Source organism: Pelophylax lessonae (assembly GCF_965119305.1).
Source record: "Pelophylax lessonae genome assembly, chromosome: 8".
Lineage (NCBI taxonomy): Eukaryota > Metazoa > Chordata > Amphibia > Anura > Ranidae > Pelophylax > Pelophylax lessonae.
The window spans coordinates 19,240,765-19,261,405 of record NC_138775.1 but is presented as its reverse complement, the minus strand read 5'-3'; the positions used below and the strand labels follow the sequence as shown (position 1 = coordinate 19,261,405).

The 20,641-nt window shown below is 47.7% G+C and overlaps 1 protein-coding gene across 1 annotated transcript in view; it reads right to left on the bottom strand.

Annotated features, from left to right (window-relative positions):
• The window catches only part of LOC309561270 (uncharacterized protein), a 45,760-nt gene that overhangs the window by 6,558 nt on the left and 18,561 nt on the right, over positions 1 to 20,641 (bottom strand). Inside the window, exon 4 of the mRNA XM_082265082.1 lies at positions 19,039 to 19,085. Coding sequence (XP_082121208.1) covers positions 19,039 to 19,085 — 47 coding nt within the window. The remainder of the gene's footprint in view (positions 1 to 19,038; positions 19,086 to 20,641) is intronic.

Here is a 20,641-nt window from a genome sequence, read left to right as displayed (position 1 = left end):
AAGGCTTCGGCACACACGTTGTGCATTGCACTCTTCTCATGCTCTTCAATTCTTTGATGAACATGACGCTTATCTGTCATTCCTTCAATAAAAGAATTTGTTTCTTGAGACTTTGCAAAAGCCAGACAAACAGAGCAAAACATAGCTTTTTTTTCATTGCAGTAGGTGAGCCATTTGCGACTTGTTCCATCTTTACGTTTTGTCGCCTTTTTTAGTATTGGATCTGGAATATCCTGCCGTGGATGATAATTGAAAAAGACAGCAAACTCATTTTTATTTGGACGAGCAAAATAATTAATCGATTTATCTATGTCTTCTGTTTGGCACTCTGAAACATCCATAATAACTTGTTTCCTGGGTAATTCTGTGTGCCCCAATTCTCTATGCTCTTCAGTGGATAATTCTGAGGTCTCTTCAAAACATTCCACTAAATCATCATTTGTTATTTGTTCTTTGTTTGTTGCCTCTCTACCGGGCCCTGCCATGGGATCACTGGAACTCTGTGCATGAGAAGGACTGAACATGTCCGAAATTTTAGCACATTTCAGAGCATCACGTTCCAAAGACTTCTTAGATTTCTCTCTGATTTTTTCCGCTCCTCCTTTTTGTTTTTTTGCAGACATCTGAGTAAATTGAAAATTGAAAAAGACAATAAAATGTCACTAATTGTGGGAAGTAGGGCTGCACGATATTGAAAAAAAAAAAATCACATTGCGATACTTTTTTCCCAACGATATACAGTGCCTTGCGAAAGTATTTCGCCCCCTTGAACTTTGCGACCTTTTGCCACATTTCAGGCTTCAAACAAAGATATAAAACTGTAATCATTTGTGAAGAATAAACAAGTGGGACACAATCATGAAGTGGAACGAAATTTATTGGATCTTTCAAACTTTTTTAACAAATAAAAAAAAGAAAAATTGGGCGTGCAAAATTATTCAGCCCCCTTAAGTTAATACTTTGTAGCGCCACCTTTTGCTACGATTACAGCTGTAAGTCGCTTGGGGTATGTCTCTATCAGTTTTGCACATCGAGAGACTGAAAATTTTGCCCATTCCTCCTTGCAAAACAGCTCGAGCTCAGTGAGGTTGGATGAAGAGCGTTTGTGAACAGCAATTTTCAGTTCTTTCCACAGATTCTCGATTGAATTCAGGTCTGGACTTTGACTTGGCCATTCTAACACCTGGATATGTTTATTTGTGAACCATTCCATTGTAGATTTTGCTTTATGTTTTGGATCATTGTCTTGTTGGAAGACAAATCTCTGTCCCAGTCTCAGGTCTTGTGCAGACTCCATCAGGTTTTCTTCCAGAATGGTCCTGTATTTGGCTCCCTCCATCTTCCCATCAATTTTAACCATCTTCCCTGTTCCTGCTGAAAAAAAGCAGGCCCAAACCATGATGCTGCCACCGCCATGATTGACAGTGGGGATGGTGTGTTCGGGGTGATGGGCTGTGTTGCTTTTACGCCAAACATAACGTTTTGCATTGTTGCCAAAAAGTTTGATTTTGGTTTCATCTGACCAGAGCACCTTCTTCCACGTTTGGTGTCTCCCAGGTGGCTTGTGGCAAACTTTAAATGACACTTTTTATGGTTATCTTTAGGAAATGGCTTTCTTCTTGCCACTCTTCCATAAAGGCCAGATTTGTGCAGTATACGACTGATTGTTGTCCTATGGACAGAGTCTCCCACCTCAGCTGTAGATCTCTGCAGTTCATCCAGAGTGATCATGGGCCTCTTGGCTGCATCTCTGATCAGTCTTCTCCTTGTATGAGCTGAAAGTTTAGAGGGACGGCCAGGTCTTCGTAGATTTGCAGTGGTCTGATACTCCTTCCATTTCAATATTATCGCTTGCACAGTGCTCCTTGGGATGTTTAAAGCTTGGGAAATCTTTTTGTATCCAAATCCGGCTTTAAACTTCTCCACAACAGTATCTCGGACATGCCTGGTGTGTTCCTTGTTCTTCATGATGCTCTCTGCGCTTTAAACGGACCTCTGAGACTATCACAGTGCAGGTGCATTTATACGGAGACTTGATTACACACAGGTGGATTCTTTTTATTATCATTAGTCATTTAGGTCAACATTGGATCATTCAGAGATCCTCACTGAACTTCTGGAGAGAGTTTGCTGCACTGAAAGTAAAGGGGCTGAATAATTTTGCACACCCAATTTTTCATTTTTTTATTTGTTAAAAAGGTTTGAAATATCCAATAAATTTCGTTCCACTTAAAGATTGTGTCCCACTTGTTGTTGCTTCACAAAAAAATTTCAGTTTTATATTTGAAGCCTGAAATGTGGCAAAAGGTCGCAAAGTTCAGGGGCCGAATACTTTCGCAAGGCACTGTATATTGCGATAGTGCAGAGTTACTACAGCGTGCCCCCATTCAATGCAGAGTTACTACAGCATGCCCCCATTCAGTGCAGTGACCAGCGTGCCCCCCATTAATGCAGTGACCAGCGTGCCTCCCCTATCAATGCAGTGACCAGCGTGCCATGTCCCCTTCAATGCAATGACCAGCGTGAAGTGTCCCCTTCAATTTAGTGACCAGCGTGCCCCCCATCAATGCAGTGACCAGCATGCCCCCATCAATGCAGTGACCAGCATTCCCCCCCCATCAACCAGCATGCCCCCCCATCAACGCAGTGACCAGCATGCCCCCCCATCAACGCAGTGACCAGCATGCCCCCCATCAACGCAGTGACCAGCATGCCCCCCATCAACGCAGTGACCAGCATGCCCCCCATCAACGTAGTGACCAGCATGCCCCCCCCCCATTAATGTAGTGACCAGCATGCCGTGTCCCCTTCTCATATACAGAAACATGTTGAAACATTTTGTAAAAATAAGGATTTCTTCTGCAAATAGGCTGGCATCAGATCAGACAATTACCAAAACCAATATCATCAGACACATGATCAAAAAATACGGAAAAATAAGGATTTCTTCTGCAAATAGGCCTGACAGTGGCATCAGAGCAGACAATTAACAAAAACCAATCTATATTATTCTACTTGTGACTCACACCCCCCCCCTGAGCAGAAAGCTGATAAGACGCGGAGCCGGCCGCAGTGAGGGAAGTCAAGTCCACAGTCAAGTAAGTGTTCCCCGCTCCTTCACGCGTCACGTCACGATATCAGGCAGAAGGGGGTCCCTCTGTTCTGCTCCACCCTTTTCGTTACCAGTACCACCCCCTGAGGCCTGGCTGTGCAGCATTGATTGGCCACGCCGCAGAGCTGGGCTCAGCATCAGCCCGCTGCACGGCTGACAGTGCCTCAGTGACAGAATATATATATATATATATATATATATATATATATATATATACACCCAAAAAAGATGCCTGCATTTAAAGTGTATATATGTTTTTTTTTTTTTTTTAACACCGCATTTACCCATCCAGTACACCGCAATTACAAACACACACCAAAAAAAAAAAAAAATTATATATATTATATATATATATATATATATATATTTAGTGTGTGTGTGTGTTTGTAATTGTGGTACATTTAATACTGGCTTGGTAAGTGCAGTGTTAAAAAAAATCCTATATATATATACACACACACACCTTTAGGTTAGGGCCCAAGAACTGTCCCTCTCTCACACAGTCTGATGCCATCACTCACTGTGTAAAAGAGAGACAATTACCAATCTCATACAGACACATCAAAAATTGGGTCAAAATAAGGATTACTTTTGCAGTCAGGCTGGCATCGTCACTTACCTTGCAGGCAGGCCTTGGGTGGTGTCTGCGGTGCGACTGCAATCAATAACCTAGGAGCCACAGAGAAATATATATTTACTGCCTGCACACGTAGTAAAATTTCAAGCTGCCGGGCCCCCATGTCCAATTGATAGGGCCCCGGCCCCCTCCCAGCAGTGTTGTCGTGTTTGTTTTTGTGCCCTTTCCTTACATGTAGGGATGCACAGAAATGAAAATTCTGGGCCGAAACAGAAACCGAAAATGCAGGATGCCCTTTGCCGAAAACCGAAAATGACTTTTTCCCCCCAAATGATTTTAAAATAGTAGGCAAGGTTAATTACCAATGGTATTTGTTTAATGAAGCATGAGGGGGTTAACGTATTGCTACTGATGCATTAGTGACGGACCGGTGGCAGTTAATTAACCCCTTTGTGCTGCATTAGTGGCACCAGTGTCAGTGTTTGCACTGATACTGGTTGCACTTATGCAGCACAAAGGGGTTAATTAACTGCCACCGGTCCCTCACTAATGCATCAGTAGCAATACGTTAACCCCCTCATGCTGCATAATACAAATACCACTGGTAATTAACCCCGCCCCCCCACAAAGAGTTAATGATGGCAATCTGCTTACTTGTGGGACAACCTTTTGTTATGTATATAATTGATGGGTAGTGTCAAGGCATGCTGGGATGTGTAGTTCTTGTGCAGCTAGAGGAGCAGCAGCTTATCCCCCATCATGCTGGTAGTAGACTGAATGAGATGGCTTTTACCTATAGGAACTTATGCTCTGCTATCTGTATAACTTTGGAGTAGTGACGGGACCTGCTGGTACTTGTAGTTCTTCTCGAGCAGCCCTATGTACTTCCTTATTAGAGGATGCAGGTTGTAGACTAGAGAGAGAGAGAGAGATGCTTTTGACTTGGATCTACAAGCAGGTTGTGCTGCTGCAATTAAAAGGGGGTGAGCTCCAATGCCAAGCTGCACTGGCTGTGATTGGAAATGTAATTTTTTTTTTTTGAAGGAAAAAAAAAAAGGGGACAAAGTTTTTTATTTTTTTTTTTATTTATTCATACTGGGGATAGGGGTGCTTTATTTATTGCAGCCTTTACATTTAATACCAGTGCTTCTCTGTTATTTGTAGCCTTTGAGGGTTAATCCTTGCTGCCTCCTATACACCTGTATAGGCTGCGCTGTGACTGCACAAGGAAATGTATGGCAGAGAGAGAGAGAGAAGAAAAACAACACTGCAGACAGCCACATTACCTTCCTCCGCAGCGTGCAGCACATGAAGGAAGGAGGCAGGGGCGGATCCAGAGTCTAGTCTCGGGAGGGGCACTGCCAGAAAAAAAGGTGTTGCTTATAGAACTGTTTTTAACGTATTATACGGTCCTAACCTTGTGAGCGGGCGGCACAGCGGGGGGCTCATTCTTAGGTAAGTATTTCATAATGAGCTAGTATGCGAAGCATACTAGCTCATTATGTGTTTCTCTTTCAGGTTACAGAAAAAAAAAAAAAAAATGTTCATGGGTTTACAACCTCTTTAATGTTAAAGCGGAGTTCCACCCATATGAGATGAACTGACTGACTGAATCCCCTTTAAAAATGCTTTTACCAATGCAAACTATTTTTTTTTTTGTAAGGAAATACTGTTTTTCTTGTTTATTCATCCGCACTTCCGGCCAGGTCCTGCTGCCTATAGGTGATTACGTCACTCGGCTATTCGCAAGGGCTCCTGGGATAGCGGCTTCATGTATCCCAGCAGCCCTTGCGAATCGCCTAGTGACAAAATCTCATGTTATTTCCAGACCGGCACCAGCTGTTCTCAGGGATGTATTGCATTCAGTCAGCGCTCCGCCCCGCCTCCTCTCAGTGAGCTCTACGGCATGTAATGCTTTCAGTCTGCGCTCACTGAGAGGAGGCGGGGCAGATCGCGGACTGAATGCAATACATCCCTGAGAACAGCTGGTGCCGGTGTTCCGTGAGAATTACCTAGTGAGAAAAACCTACCCTCGTCACTTCCGGCCAGGAACAGCTGAGCAGTGCAGCAGTGCGCATGCTCACAGCCTCGGATACCTAATAGAACAGCTGAGGAGCTGACTAGTGCGCATGCACACTAAATTGAAATTATCACGGTGTGCTGTGAAAAAAACCTACCCACGCGGCGGTTACATTAAAACAGCTGTGCTGCAATGTGAGTCATTTCCGCTCCTGTCCCTGTCACTTCCCTGATCTCGGCTAGTAAATATAAAAGCGGCTGTCGGCTCCGTGATTTATATTTTCATACACCCGCCGCCGCTTTTATATTTACTAGCCGAAATCAGGGAAGTGACAGGGACAGGAGTGGAGATGACTCATGTTGAAGCACAGTTGTTTTAATGTAACCGCCGCATTACACACACTGCCGTGACACTGCCGTGCACCGGAAGTGACGAGGGTAGGTTTTTCTCACGGAACACTGGTCTGGAAATAACATGAGATTTCGTCACTAGGCGATTCGCAAGGGCTGCTGGGATACATGAAGCCGCTATCCCAGAAGCCCTTGCGAATCGCAGAGTGACGTAATCACCTATAGGCAGCAGGACCTGGCTGGAAGTTCGGATGAATAAACAAGAAAAACAGTATTTCCTTACAAAAAAAAAAAATAGTTTGCATTGGTAAAAGCATTTTAAAAGGGGATTCAGTCAGTCAGTCAGTTCATCTCATATGGGTGGAACTCTGCTTTAACATTAATGGCAAAGGGCAGCCTGGGCAGGGCACTTTTTTTTTTTTTTTTTTTAAATACATCCATTAAATTGAACTTACTTTTGAACTACTAGGTACTGTCACAGATCACTGTCACTGACTGCTCACTGCTCAGATTCTTCTCCTTCGGTGCTGCTGGCTGCCTGGCTACTTGTAGTGAAGCTGCTGGAGCCTGGAGGGAGGAGGTGGGTGGAGCCAGCACTAAGCGCGCAAGGAAGGACTCAGAGGCTGCGCTGTGGATGCTGGGGCATCGCTCTCCTCCACTCCTTAGGAGGTGAGATGATGACGTCACTGGTTGCTTAGTTGCTAAACGCCAATCGGCGATTGGCATAGCAGCAACCAGTGCACTCTCTGCGGGGGGGGGGGGGGCTGCGGGCGCGACTGCTGTATAGGCCAGCGGCGGGACTACATCACTACAAGAGAAGCTTTCAGCTCCGCCGCGCTGCTGGCCTGGTCGCTCCTGAGGACTGGAGAGTTACACTGTGCCGTGTGTAATATTTTTCTCGGGGGGGGGGGGGCAATTGACCCGATGCCCCCCCTGGATCCGCCACTGGAAGGAGGTGGGTGGAGCGATTCAGTAAAAGGCGCAGAGGACGAGATCCTCCTCTGCTGTGCATGCTGGGTCTTCTCTCCGGGATGTCACTGGTTGCTAGATGCCATTCGGCCGGCCATCCTAGCAACCAATGTAGCTCACAATGAATCGCCCAGCGCCGGTGTTCCGTGAAAAAACCATACCCGTGAGAAAACCATACCCTCGTCACTTCCGGTGCACCTACGGAGGGTATGGATTTCTCACGGTACTTACATTTGCGGCGGTTAGATTAAAACAGCTCCTCTGCAACATAAATCATCTCCGCTCCTTCCCCTCTCACTTCCCTGATCTCGGCTAATAAATATAAAAGCGGATCACGGAGCCGTCATTTACATCTCATACACCCGCCACCGCTTTTATATTTATTAGGGGAGATCATGGAAGTGACATGGATAGGAGAGGAGATTATTGATGTTGCAGCCGAACTGTTTTAATGTTACCGCCGCAAGTATAACATTACACACAGTGCCGCGATTATTTCATGCCCTCCGAGCATGCGCACTTGTCAAATTCTTTGATGTTCAATTAGGTATCCAGGGCTCTGAGCATGCGCACTGCTGCGCTGCTCTGATGTTTCACACAGGAAGTGACGAGGGTATGGTTTCTTCACGGGGTATGGTTTTTTAACGTTACACCGGCAGAGGATCAGATCGGTCAGCAAAGATACCCGGAGATGACAGGGAAGTGAAGGGCTCAGTTTTTACACATAGTAGCAGCCATACATTTTCAGCATCTTTAACTCCTTATCGGCAGAAATGGGATAGGCTAATTTTCGGCCGAAAATTTCGGTTGCCAAAATTTCGGTGCATCTCTACTTACATGGCACATGTTCTAGCAGTGACCGTGTGTAGCGGTTTTGAAAACAGCTAAACACACACTGTCACTAGCTGCTGCTAGAAAACATGTGCCATGCGGCATGCCAGTTTGCTTGTTACATGTGATGTGACAGCCAGGTGCACATTTTCAACTTGAAAATGTGCACCTGGCTGTCACATCACATGTAACAGGCAAACTGACATGGCACATGTTTTCTAGCAGTGCTGTGACAGTGTGTGTTTAGCTGTTTTCAAAACCGCTACACACGGTCACTGCTAGAACATGTGCCATGTAAGGAAAGGGCACAAAAACAAACACGACAACACCGCTGGGATTTGTGGTTCTGGCATCCGGCAGAGCATGGTTCACTTCTGGCTTAGCAGCAGGCAGGCAGGCCGCAAGTGTAAAAAACAGATAACAGTCAGCTACAACACTGTCACTGCTAGAAAACATGTGCCATGCCAGTTTGCTTGTTACATGTGATGTGACAGCCAGGTGCACATTTTCAACTTGAAAATGTGCACCTGGCTGTCACATCACATGTAATAAGCAAACTGGCATGGCACATGTTTTCTAGCAGTGCTGTGACAGTGTGTAGCTGTTATCTGTTTTTTACACCTGTGGCCTGCCTGCTGCTAAGCCAGAAGTTCCAGACCAGAACCCTGCTCTGCTGGAGGCCACCCAGAACCACAAATCCCAGCGGTGAGTGTGACAGTGGTGTGTGGTCTGTGGTGTTGTAAATTGTGCTGCTGGCCTGCTGCCATTCTTTCCTTACCTGTTGAGGCCTTGGCTCCTGTCCTGGTCGTGGGTGGTGCAGTGCTGCTGGTGTTAATGCAGCTCCTCCAGGGCAGGCAGGCACTACTTGCAAGTTGACTCTGACGACTCCACACTCTGACTCACTGTCTCTCAGTCACTCAGACACACTGTCAGTGTGACAGTGTCTGTCTGTGCGGTGTGCGGCGCCGGTCACTTCCCGCTTCTTCCTGTGAAAAGGCAGCATGGGGTCCCCGCCGGCCTCTAGCTCCACCCCCGGCCTTAGTCACATGACGGTCGGTCACACGGTGACGGTCCACCCACCGACTCCACCCCCTCCTGAGCTACGCTGGAGCCTGGATGCCGCTGCGGAGCCGGCTGCCAGGCCAGCTGAGCTGAGCAAAGAATAGCAAGGACTTAAGGAGTGGGGACTGGAGTCGGGGATAGCGGGCGGCCAGATTGCCGTAATGCGGGGTCGGGGACAGTGGCGGGCGGCCAGATGGCGGTAATGCGGCGGCCGCGGCCCTCAGACTCCGCGGAATCGGCCGCGGAGAGAAGCAACGGCCGGACATAGTGTCACTGTCTCTCCCATTACAAATTACAATACCCTCGGCGGCCCACCGGGCATATGCCCGCTGTGCCCGATGCTCAGTCCGGCCCTGCCTCTCAGTGCCCAGCAGTGCCACCTCTCAGTGCCCAGCAGTGCCGCCTATCAGTGCTCATCAGTGCCGCCTATCAGTGCCGCCTATCAGTGCTCATCAGTGCGGCATATTAGTACCTCCTCATCAGTGCCCATAAGTGCCACCTCATCAGTGCCCATAAGTGCCACCTCATCAGTGCCCATCAGTGCAGCCTATCAGTGCCCATCAGTGCCGCCTCATCAGCGCACATCAGTGAAGGAGAAAAAACTGAATTTTTGTAAAATCTTACCTGTAAAATTCCTTTCTCTGAGTCCTCCGACAGTCGCCGCCCTCTTCATATTCGTCACAATGGGGTATTAGACTTTGCTCCGAAGGAGTAGCTAGGCAACAGAATATGTTAATATAAAAGTTTTAACACATCCAGCCTCCAGGGGGTGGTCCCCTCAGTCAATACCCTCCTACTTTCTGTATCCATACTCCAGTTTCAGTGGAATAGCAGTAGAGAGTACAATCAACCCCAAAAGAGGGGCGGGGGCGGCGACTGTCGGAGGACTCAGAGAAAGGAATTTTACAGGTAAGATTTTACAAAAATTCAGTTTTCTCTTACGTCCTCCGACAGTCGCCGCCCTCTTCATATTGGGGACGTCCCAAAGCAGTGCAAACATGAGGGGTGGGAAACGCAGCCGCGCCCAAGGCAACGCCGTCTCCACAGCAGAGAAAGGAACATTACCAAAGGAAGGAAACCATCTGGGCAACAGAAGAAAAAAACTTGCTCAACAGAAGCAAAAATCCCAGGAAAACAAATAACCCAGGGATAACAACATGTATCCCAAACAGCCAAGGAGCCCATACAAGAGGCTCTAAAGAACTGCCGCACTCAGAACCTTGCAGCCAAAGGAAGCATCTGCCGATGCCTGAACATCCACTCTGTAGAATTTCGTGAAGGTGTGAACGGACGACCAAGTCGCCGCCTTACACACCTGGGCCACAGAAGCCCCATGGCGACAGGCCCAAGACGTATTCAGAGACCTTGTAGAGTGTGCCTTCACAGGCACAGGGGGAACTTTCCCCCTCAAAGCGTAGGCCTGTTCCACAGTCTGTCTGATCCATTTTGCAATGGTAGAGGCAGACGCAGCCAAACCCTTCCGAGGGCCCTCTGGAAGGACAAACAAGGAATCCGACTTGCGGAAAGATTCAGTCGATTTCAGGTAAACCCTAATCGCCCGAACAACATCCAAGGAATGCAGCTGCACCTCTTTTGGATGCCTGGGCTTCGCGCAGAGCGAAGGCAGGACAATATCCTCATTGATGTGAAAATCCGAAACCCTCTTCGGAAGAAAAGAAGGGTTAGGTCGCAAGACCACCTTATCCAGATGAAGGACCAGATACGGAGACTTGCAGGACAAAGCTGCCAGCTCCGAAACCCTGCGAGCCGAAGTGATCGCCACCAAAAAAGCTACCTTTTTGGACAACATGGACAACGAGATATTCCTGATCTGTTCAAATGGAGCATGTTGTAGCACGGACAGAACAAGATTCAAGTCCCAAGGAGGCAAAGGATCCCTCCTAGGAGGGACCAGATGTCACACCCCTTGAACAAAGGTACTAACCAAAGAGTTAGACGCCACAGGACGTTGAAAAAGAACGGCCAGTGCAGACACCTGACCCTTGACCGTAGCCAGCGCCAAACGCTGGTCGACACCCGTCTGAAGGAAGGACAACACCCTAGACACCGAGTAAGTGCGAGGTGAAAACCCCATGGACTCACACCAGGCAAAATAGGCCTTCCAAGTACGTTGATAAACCTTCCCCGAGGAAGACTTCCTCGCGTTAATCAAAGTGTGAATGACCTCCGGAGAGAGACCCCTCTCCTTCAGGACCTCGGTTTCAACAGCCAGGCCGTCAAAGCCAGCGACTGTAAAGCAGGATGGAATATCGGCCCTTGAGACAGGAGATCTTCTCGAAGAGGCAGACGCCATGGAGCGTCGACCGCCAGATTCACGAGGTCCGCGTACCAGGACCGGCGAGGCCAGTCCGGTGCCACCAGAATCACCATGTGTGGTTCCGAGATCAACCTGCGAAGGAACCTGGACAGCAGTTGAATCGGCGGAAACGCATACAGCAGCCGATACTGATGCCACGGGGCTACCAACGCGTCCGACGCGTCTGCCCGAGAATCGCGCGTTCTTGCCACGAACCTTGGAACCTTGTTGTTCAGACGAGACGCGAACAGGTCCACCTCTGGAAGACCCCACTTCGCGCACAACATCTGGAAGACATCCGGATGGAGAGACCATTCCCCCTGATCCAGGGTCTGGCGGCTCAGGTAATCCGCCTGCCAGTTCTCCACCCCCGGGATGTGCACCGCCGATATCGCCAGAACATGTGTCTCGGCCCAAGAAAGAATGACGGCCACTTCTCGAGCCGCGCGGGCACTCCTGGTGCCCCCTTGGTGATTGACGTAAGCCACCGCCGTGGCATTGTCCGTCTGAACTCGAACCGGACAGCCGCGCAGTCTGTCCGTCCAACGTTGAAGGCAGAGATTTATCGCACGCAACTCCAGAATATTGATCGGGAGTGAGGATTCCTCCTCCGACCACGTTCCCTGGGCGGACAGGACGCCCAGAACACCACCCCAGCCCGGCAGACTGGCATCTGTGGTGATCACCGTCCATAAGACAGGACGAAAAGACTTTCCCCCCGACATTGCCGGGGACTGGAGCCACCACAGAAGACCCCTTCTGGTGCGACGACTCAACAAAACTGGATATCCAGAGATTGTGGACGCCCGTCCCACCTGGATAGGATCTCCGCCTGGAGACCCCTCGTGTGAAACTGGGCAAAGGGAATCGCCTCGAAAGTCGAGACCATTAGTCCCAGACACCGCATGCATGTCCGTAGGGATGAGCACGGAACGTCCCTGAGGGACTGGACTTCCCCCTGAAGAGTCTGGAGTTTGTCGTCCGGTAGGAATACCTTCGCCTGGACCGAGTCCAGGATCATCCCCAAGTAGGGAAGATGAACCGACGGACACAGCGTCGACTTTGGATAAGTTATCGTCCAACCAAACTCCTGTAGAGTCTGCACCGTGACGGACAGATCCGACTCCAGACCCTGGCTGGTCACAGACCGAACCAGAATATCGTCCAGGTACCCCAGGACAGAGATGCCCTGGGTCCTTAACAAGGCCAGCAGCGGTGCAAGCACCTTGGTGAAAACCCGCGGAGCCGAAGCGAGACCAAAGGGTAACGCCACGAATTGGTAGTGATCCTCCGCAATGGAGAATCAAAGGTACCTCTGGTGACCCTCGAAAATGGGGATGTGTAGGTACGCATCCTTCAAGTCGATGGAGGCCATGAATTCCCCCGGAACCAGGGCAGCCACCACCGACCGCAAGGATTCCATGCGGAACTTGCGAACCCACACAAAGCGGTTCAGAGCCTTTAAGTCCAGAATTGGACGTACCTTGCCCTCCTTCCTGGGCACGGTGAACAGATTGGAATAGAACCCTCGAAATCTGTCCCGATGAGGCACCGGAACCACCACTCCCTGAGCCCTCAGGTCCCGCACCGCTAGGTGCAAGTCCCGCAAACGCTCCGGAGACAGTTGAAGATTTGAGGGAAAAAATCTGCTCTCCGGCCGAGAGATAAACTCGATCTTGTAACCCGATCGAACGATTTCCTGAACCCACCTGTCCCGAACACGGGTCAGCCATGGTTGAGGAAAACCGAGCAAGCGTCCCCCCACCCCAGAACCGGGTGAGGGCGCCCCTTCAGGCCGCACTGTTGTGGGCAGCGGGTCCGGACTGGCCGGACTTCTGCTTACCTGTCCACGGCTTCTTTTGGGAGCCCCGACCTTTGAACGGCTTGCCCTTATAGTGCGGCCGAAAGGCACGAAAGGACCCCTGAGAGGGCCGAAAGGAAGCATGCCCCTTACCAGGAGCCGCCTTAGCCTTTTGAGATTGGGGCAAGAGCGTGCTCTTACCCCCTGTGATCCCCTTTATCAGAGTATCCAAGGATTCGCCAAAAAGGCGAGAACCGTCATAAGGTAGATTGGCTAAGGTCTTGCGCGAAGATTGGTCCACCGACCAACACTTCAACCAAACCAAACGGCGAGACAACACTGCCACACCGTGTACACGCGCGGCCAACGGGACCATATCCAAGTCCGCATCGCACAAATACATGACACCCTGATGGATTTGATCCACCATGTCCAATGTCGCCTGTGGGGCGGAATCAGCCACCAAAACGCGTCTAAGCACCTGCGTCCAACTCGCGACCGCCTGGGCCGCCATAAGGGAAGCAAACAGAGCTTTCAGCATAGAACCCATAATAGAATAGGTATGACGGGCAAGAGACTCCAGCCTCTTGTCTGTGAACACCGGGGTATCCTCAGCAGGAATCGCAGTGGACTTATTCAGAATCGCGATCGCGTGATCCACTGGAGGTGGTACACACCAACGCTCGTCAGTAGCGGGCGTGAAAGGATAACGCAGTTTGAACCTACTGGGTACAGCAAAAGGCTTGCGGATATGACGCCATTGTTCCTTAACAGCGCTCTGAAAATCATCAGTGCAGGGAAAAACCTGCAATGTTTTGCGTCTTCTCTTTGTCCCATAAGCTGCCAAGGCAGCAGGCGGACACGGTTCATCCTGCAAGCGCAGCGTTTGCTTGATGGAAGCAACCATTTCATCCATGAGTGCAAGCTCTTCAGACGAGCCAGGAGGAGAATCATCCACCCCTTCAACCTCAGCCTCCACCTCGGACCCCACAAGATCCAGGGAGGAACGGGACCCTGATAAGGAGACCCCGGCCATATCAGCCCCCGCACCATCACCCCCTGAACCAGAGGAAATTGAAGCTCGGGACCTTTTTGTGGATTGAGCAGCCACCAACATTTGCACCTGGGCAGCAAGATTAGCCACAATCGCAGCCAAATCCCCCCCTGGGGGGGAAACAGCAGTCCCCTGGCTACCCACCAATGTGGCAGGAAATTTGCCCTCCTGAGAATCCATTGCCCCAAAAAAATATGCTGGCAAAGAAAGGGTTAACTGCCCCTTTAACAAGCGCGGCGAGCGCAGCCCACCGCCACACACACAAGCACAATGAGACCCCCACAGGGATACCACAGAACACAGGCAATGGATATAGGAAGACAGAAAGGTTAAAACCTGAGGAGACCCCTGCTGTAGCTGCCGCCTCGATCAGTGCACATCAGGAAAGAGGAAGTGATGCAATCAGGGCGCTCTGTTAAAGCCTATGGAAGGCTACAAGAAAATGGCCGCCCGCAGTGAAAACATGCGGCTGGGGCGAGTGCAGGCAAAATGGCGCCGTTTGGCCCCTGAAAACGCCGCTCCCCCGCTCTGTGATGTACTACAAAACACCACCCATGTAAAAAAACATGGCGGATCGCCGCAGCGACCGCTGTATAGTGCCCCAACATGACCAAAGGCATGCCCCACAGCACACAGCCCTTCACACAGTACACAGGCAGACACACAGTGCCACACAGCCCCCCCCCCTGCAGCCCACAGCGTGCAGGCAGAATGACAGGGAGCCAAATAGTGTGAATAGAGGCAGGTTACACAGTCCCAGACTGACACCCCCCCGACAGACAGGTCCCCACATAAGTACACTTACCTCCTAATGGCGTGGGGAACCCGCACAGGCGAACAAACCGCAGCACATGAGGCAGGGAGAGTCGCATCCAGGACGCACTAAACGGGGGTTAAGAAACCGCACAGCGTCCAGTGAGGTAGCCACCTCACCAAGCATCCCTGCACCGAACAGGGATGGGTCGTTCACTGTGCCAGGAGCGGTACCTGGCTGAACGCTCGATGGCAGGCCGGGAAGCCACTGACCCACAACCTGCGACCAGGGGGATCAGCCCGAGACCCAGCCCGCACGAATCCTCTTCATCAGAAGAACTAACTAACGCTGAAAAAATAACAGCTAAGTAAAGCAAGAGAAAAAACTCAAAGAAAATCAAAACAGAAAAGAAAAGCTGAGACAAGAAATGCCCCAGCATAGAGACATCCAGCTACTCCTGACAAGCTAGACATTGAAACTGGAGTATGGATACAGGAAGTAGGAGGGTATTGACTGAGGGGACCACCTCCTGGGGGTGGGATGTGTTAAAACTTTTATATTAACATATTCTGTTGCCTAGCTACTCCTTCGGAGCAAAGTCTAATACCCTATTGTGACGAATATGAAGAGGGCGGCGACTGTCGGAGGATGTAAGAGAAATTTATTTTCAAAATTTACTCGCAGAAAATAAGAAAAACTTTTTTTTTTTTCAAAATTTTCTGTCTTTATTCTTTTTTTTTGTAAAAAATAAAAAACCCAGAGGTGATTACATACCACCAAAAGAAAGCTCTATGTGTGTGAAAAAAATGATAAAAATTTCATATGGGTACAGTGTAGCATGACCGCGCAATTGTCATTCAAAGTGTGACAGCGCTGAAAGCTGAAAATTGGCCTGGATGGGAAGGGTGTTTAAGTGCACAGTAGGCAAGTGGTTAATACCAACCCACACAGAGGCTTCAATACAGCAACATGGCATTCAACGTCTGTGAGAACCTGACCATGATCATAATAAAATCAACAAACACAGAGTTTTCAATCTCACAGCATGGCAGGTTTTCAACAAGGATGTTACCAATGCAAACTTACACTGAGGCTTCAATGCAACAGCATGGCTTCCAACATCTGTGAGATCCTGACCATGATGATATTAATACCAACCAACACTGAGGCTTCAATACAGTAGCATGGCATCCAACATCTGTGAGATCCTGACCATGATAATACAAACATGAACCAACGCTGAAGCTTTAATAAAGCAACATATATGAGACGTTGACCATGATGATCATACCAATCAATACCATGGCTTTAGAGCCCATTCAGACTAGCACGACTTGTCAGGCGACTTGTCAGCCTGACAAGTCGCGGTAGGTCGTGGTCCATTGAGTAGTACAGGACCCGTTCTAATAGTCGCTCCGACTTAGAAAAAGGTCCTGTACTACTTTGGGGCGACCTGGGAGCGACTTGCATAGACTTCCATTATGTGAAGTCTCTGCAAGTCGTGCCGAAGTCGCGGTGCACAGCGGTGCACGCGACTTCACAGGTCGCCCCCCAAAGTCGGATCGCCTCAGTGTGAAACGGCTCTTAATGCCACAACATGGCATCCAACTATGATAACACAAATATCAACACACACTGAGTTTCATTACTGCAATATGTCATTCAACATCTGTGAGCTCCTGATCATGATAATGACAATATCAACCACAACTAAGATGTCAATACAGCAACATAACATCCAACATCTTTGAAATCCTGCCCACGATAAAACCAACAAGAGCCAACACTGAAGCTTCAATACAGAAACATGACATCCAAAATATGCGAGATCCTGACCATGATGATAGTAACAACCAACACTGAGGTTTTAATACTGCTACATGGCATCCAACAATGATGATACAAATACCAACCAACACTGAATCTTTGATACAGCAACATGACATCCAACATTTGTGAGACCTGATCATGATAATGATAATATTAACCAACCCTGAAACTTCAGTACAACAAAATGCCATATAACATCCTTGAGATCCTTACTATAATATTACCAACAAGAACCATAACTGAAGGTTCTATACAGAAACATAGCCTCTAACATACTGTATGTGAGATCCTGACCATGATGATAGTATTAAATATCAACCAACACTGAGGCTTCGGTAAAGGAACATGGCATCCAACAACGATACTAATACTAGCGGACTGGCATACAACATTTGTGAGACCCTGACCAGGATCATAAAAATACTAACACTGAGGTTTCAATCTCACAACATAGCATCCAACAATGATGATACCAATACCAACTAACACTGAAATGTCAATACAACAGCATGGCATCCAACATTTGTGAGATTCTGACCATGATGATAACATCAACCAACATTGAGGCTTCAATACAACAACATGACATACAAAATCTTTGAGATCCTGACCATGATAATACAAACAAGAACCAACACTGAAGTTTCAATAACGCAACAGGGCATCCAACATACGCTATATTGTCAAAAGTATTAGAACGCCTGCCTTAACACCCACATAAACTTCAATGGCATCCCAGTCTTAGTCTGTAGGGTTCAATATTGAGTTGGCTCACCCTTTGCAGCTATAACAGCTTCAACTCTTCTGGGAAGGCTGTCCACAAGTTTCACAAGTGTGTCTATGGGAATGGTTGACCATTCTTCCAGTAGCGCATTTGTGAGGTCAGGCACTAACACTGGATGAGAAGGCCTGGCTTGCAGTCTCCGTTCGAATTCATCCCAAAGGTGTTCTATCAGGTTGAGGTCAGGAATGTCAAGTTTCTCCACCCCAAACTCGCTCATGCATGTCTTTATGGACCTTGCTTTGTGCACTGGTGTCACAGTCATGTTGGAACAGAAAGGGGCCATCCCCAAACTGTTCCCACAAAGTTGGGAGCATAAAATTGTCCTAAACGTCTTGGTATTCTGATAGCTTAAGACTTCCCTTCACTGGAACAAAGGGGCCAAGCCCAACCCCTGAAAAACAACCTCTCACCATAATCCCCCCTCCACCAAATGATTTGGACCAATACACAAAGCAAGGTCCATAAAGACATAGATGAGCGAGTTTGGGGTGGAGGAACTTAACTGGCTTGCACAGAGTCCTGACCTCAACCCGATAGAGCACCTTTGAGATGAATTAGAGCAGAGACTGCGAGCCAGGCCTTCTCGTTTAACAACGGTGCTTGACCTCACAAATGCGCTGCTGGAAGAATGGTCAAATATTCCTATAGACACACTCCTAAACCTTGTGGACAGCCTTCCCAGAAGAGTTGAAGTTGTTATAGCTGCAAAGGGTGGGCCAAATCAATATTGAACCCTTGGGACTAAGACTGGGATGTTATTAAAGTTCATGTGCGAGTAAAGGAAGGAGTCTCAAGGCTTTTGACAATATAGTGTATCTGAGCTCCTGATCATGATGATCATGCAAACCAACACAGTGGCTTTAATGCCACAACATGGCATCCAACAATGATGATACAAATACCAACACACACTGGGGCTTTATTACTTCACTATGTCATGCGACATCTGTGAGGTTATGACTATGATGATGATAATATCAATCAATGGCGAGGCTTCAAAACCACAACATGGCGTCCATCATCTGTGAGATCTTCACCATAATGATGATAATGTCAACCAACACTGAGGCTTCAAAACTGCCAGATGGTATCCAACAATGATGATAATAATACCAACCCACACTGAGGCTTTTTTACTGAAACATGGCATCCAACATCTGTAAGATCTTCACCATGACCATAACAACCATATCAATGAACACTGAGGCTTTGATACATCAATCATACCAACAAAAACCAACATGATAATACTAACAAGAACCAACACCGAGGCTTCAGTACAACAACATGGCATCCAACATCTGTGATATCCTGACCATGATTATACCAACCAACACCAAGGCCTCAGTATCGAAACAGGACATCCAACAATGATGATACTAATACCGACCAATATTGAGGCTTCATTGCTGCAACATGCCATCCAACATCTGTGAGATCCTGACCTTGATTAGGATGATATCAACAAACTCTGAGACTTTAGTACAACAACATGGCATTCAACATATGTGATATCCTGACCATAGTAAAGATTATATCAAAGAAAACTGAGGGATCAATACAGCAAAAATACTTACCGGCTGTTCCTGTGGTGTGGATCTGCTGTGAGCTGCGTTTGTGGGCACTAATAGAGAAAAGGAAGACGTGATACAATCATCTATAGAAATTGTTGAATAATGAAGTATTTGCGAGATAGCTGCCTGTATATTAATGGGCTTTATATATATTCATTTATGTATTTTATTTATTTATTTATTTTTAATTATTATTTTATTTATTTATTTTTATGTATTTTATGTATTTAATTTATGTATATTAATGGATTGTCAGATGAAAGAACATTATAATCATATTCTTTCAATGATCATTTATAATGACAAAATGTTTATTTATGATAAAATATATTTACCAAAAGAAAGATTTCTGGAATGGGTAATGATCACCAACATTGTATTGTTGTGTGGTGGGATATTTCATATTGAATATTTTATTTCTATTTGGGATATCTATGTTATGGAATAAATGTTGCTGGATGAGATCTTGTATCTATTACAGAATTTAAGTGTATTAACTAAAGGCAAAACTTTTTTTTTTAGTTTTGGATAGAGTGTAGAGGGATTAGGATGCTTGTCAGATGATATTGCTATTCGTGCCCCCATAATGCCTCGTACACACGTTCAGATAATCGGACGACTTATCGTTCGCATTTTGTTGCATGATACTAATATCGAACTTAACAATGCATATAAACATAGGATTTTTTTTGTACGATTCTGGAAAAGCTTCCTGGTTGCGTAGCTACGTATCAGATGGTGCAAAACAAAAACAATGGCAGCAAGGCTTTTTCCATGCTATTTTAGTGTTTCTGATCCTGCGAGGTCTTTGTAGATCGATTTTTAGCAGATGCATATTGTACTGATTAAACGATTGTCGTTCGCTAGGCTATCGTACAACAGAAGTTTTCCTGTTTGTCCCTTTTGGATTTTTTTGGACAAACTGTCGTGATCGGCTGTCGAAAGCTGTGTACTAACGATCAGATTATCATGCGATCAAGTTGAAAGCGAGTTTTATCGTACGATTATCGGAACGTGTGCACGAGGCATTAAGGAGGTTCATCCTCTCTATGTGTCCGGTATAGCATTAATATTGAAAGTGAAAGTAAAAGAAAATCCCAAATTTTGGGTTGTTCCCAGAAAAGTAATCGAGGGGAAATCTTCCAATGGGGACACTAGTTCTGCTCATCTGGGGGTCCCCAAAAATTTACCTTAATTTACTGGGATTTCCTCTCATTTCCTGTTTGGCTATGGAAGAGGAAGTGAAGGGAAATCTCTGCGATGGGACACATGATGACGTAAAATAAATTCCAACTGGGGTTATAACCCTCCCCAGGGCCGGCGTTAGGGGGGGCAAACTGGGCAACTGCCCAGGGCCCCGAATGTCCAGGGGCCCTGGGCCCCATGTCAGTGTCAGCAGCGGGCTCCAGGGGCGGACTGAGCGGTCGGGCACTTCGGACGGGAAGGGAACCCGCCGCCCAGTACAGCACTAATTCACCCGATGTTGTCTCAGAGACAACATCGGGCTATCGGGAACCGCCGCTCGGCGACCAGCGCTATGGAAGTGGGAGGAGGGGAGGAGCCCTGCGGCCGCCGCTATAGAACTAGGAGGCGGGGCCCGGCGGCC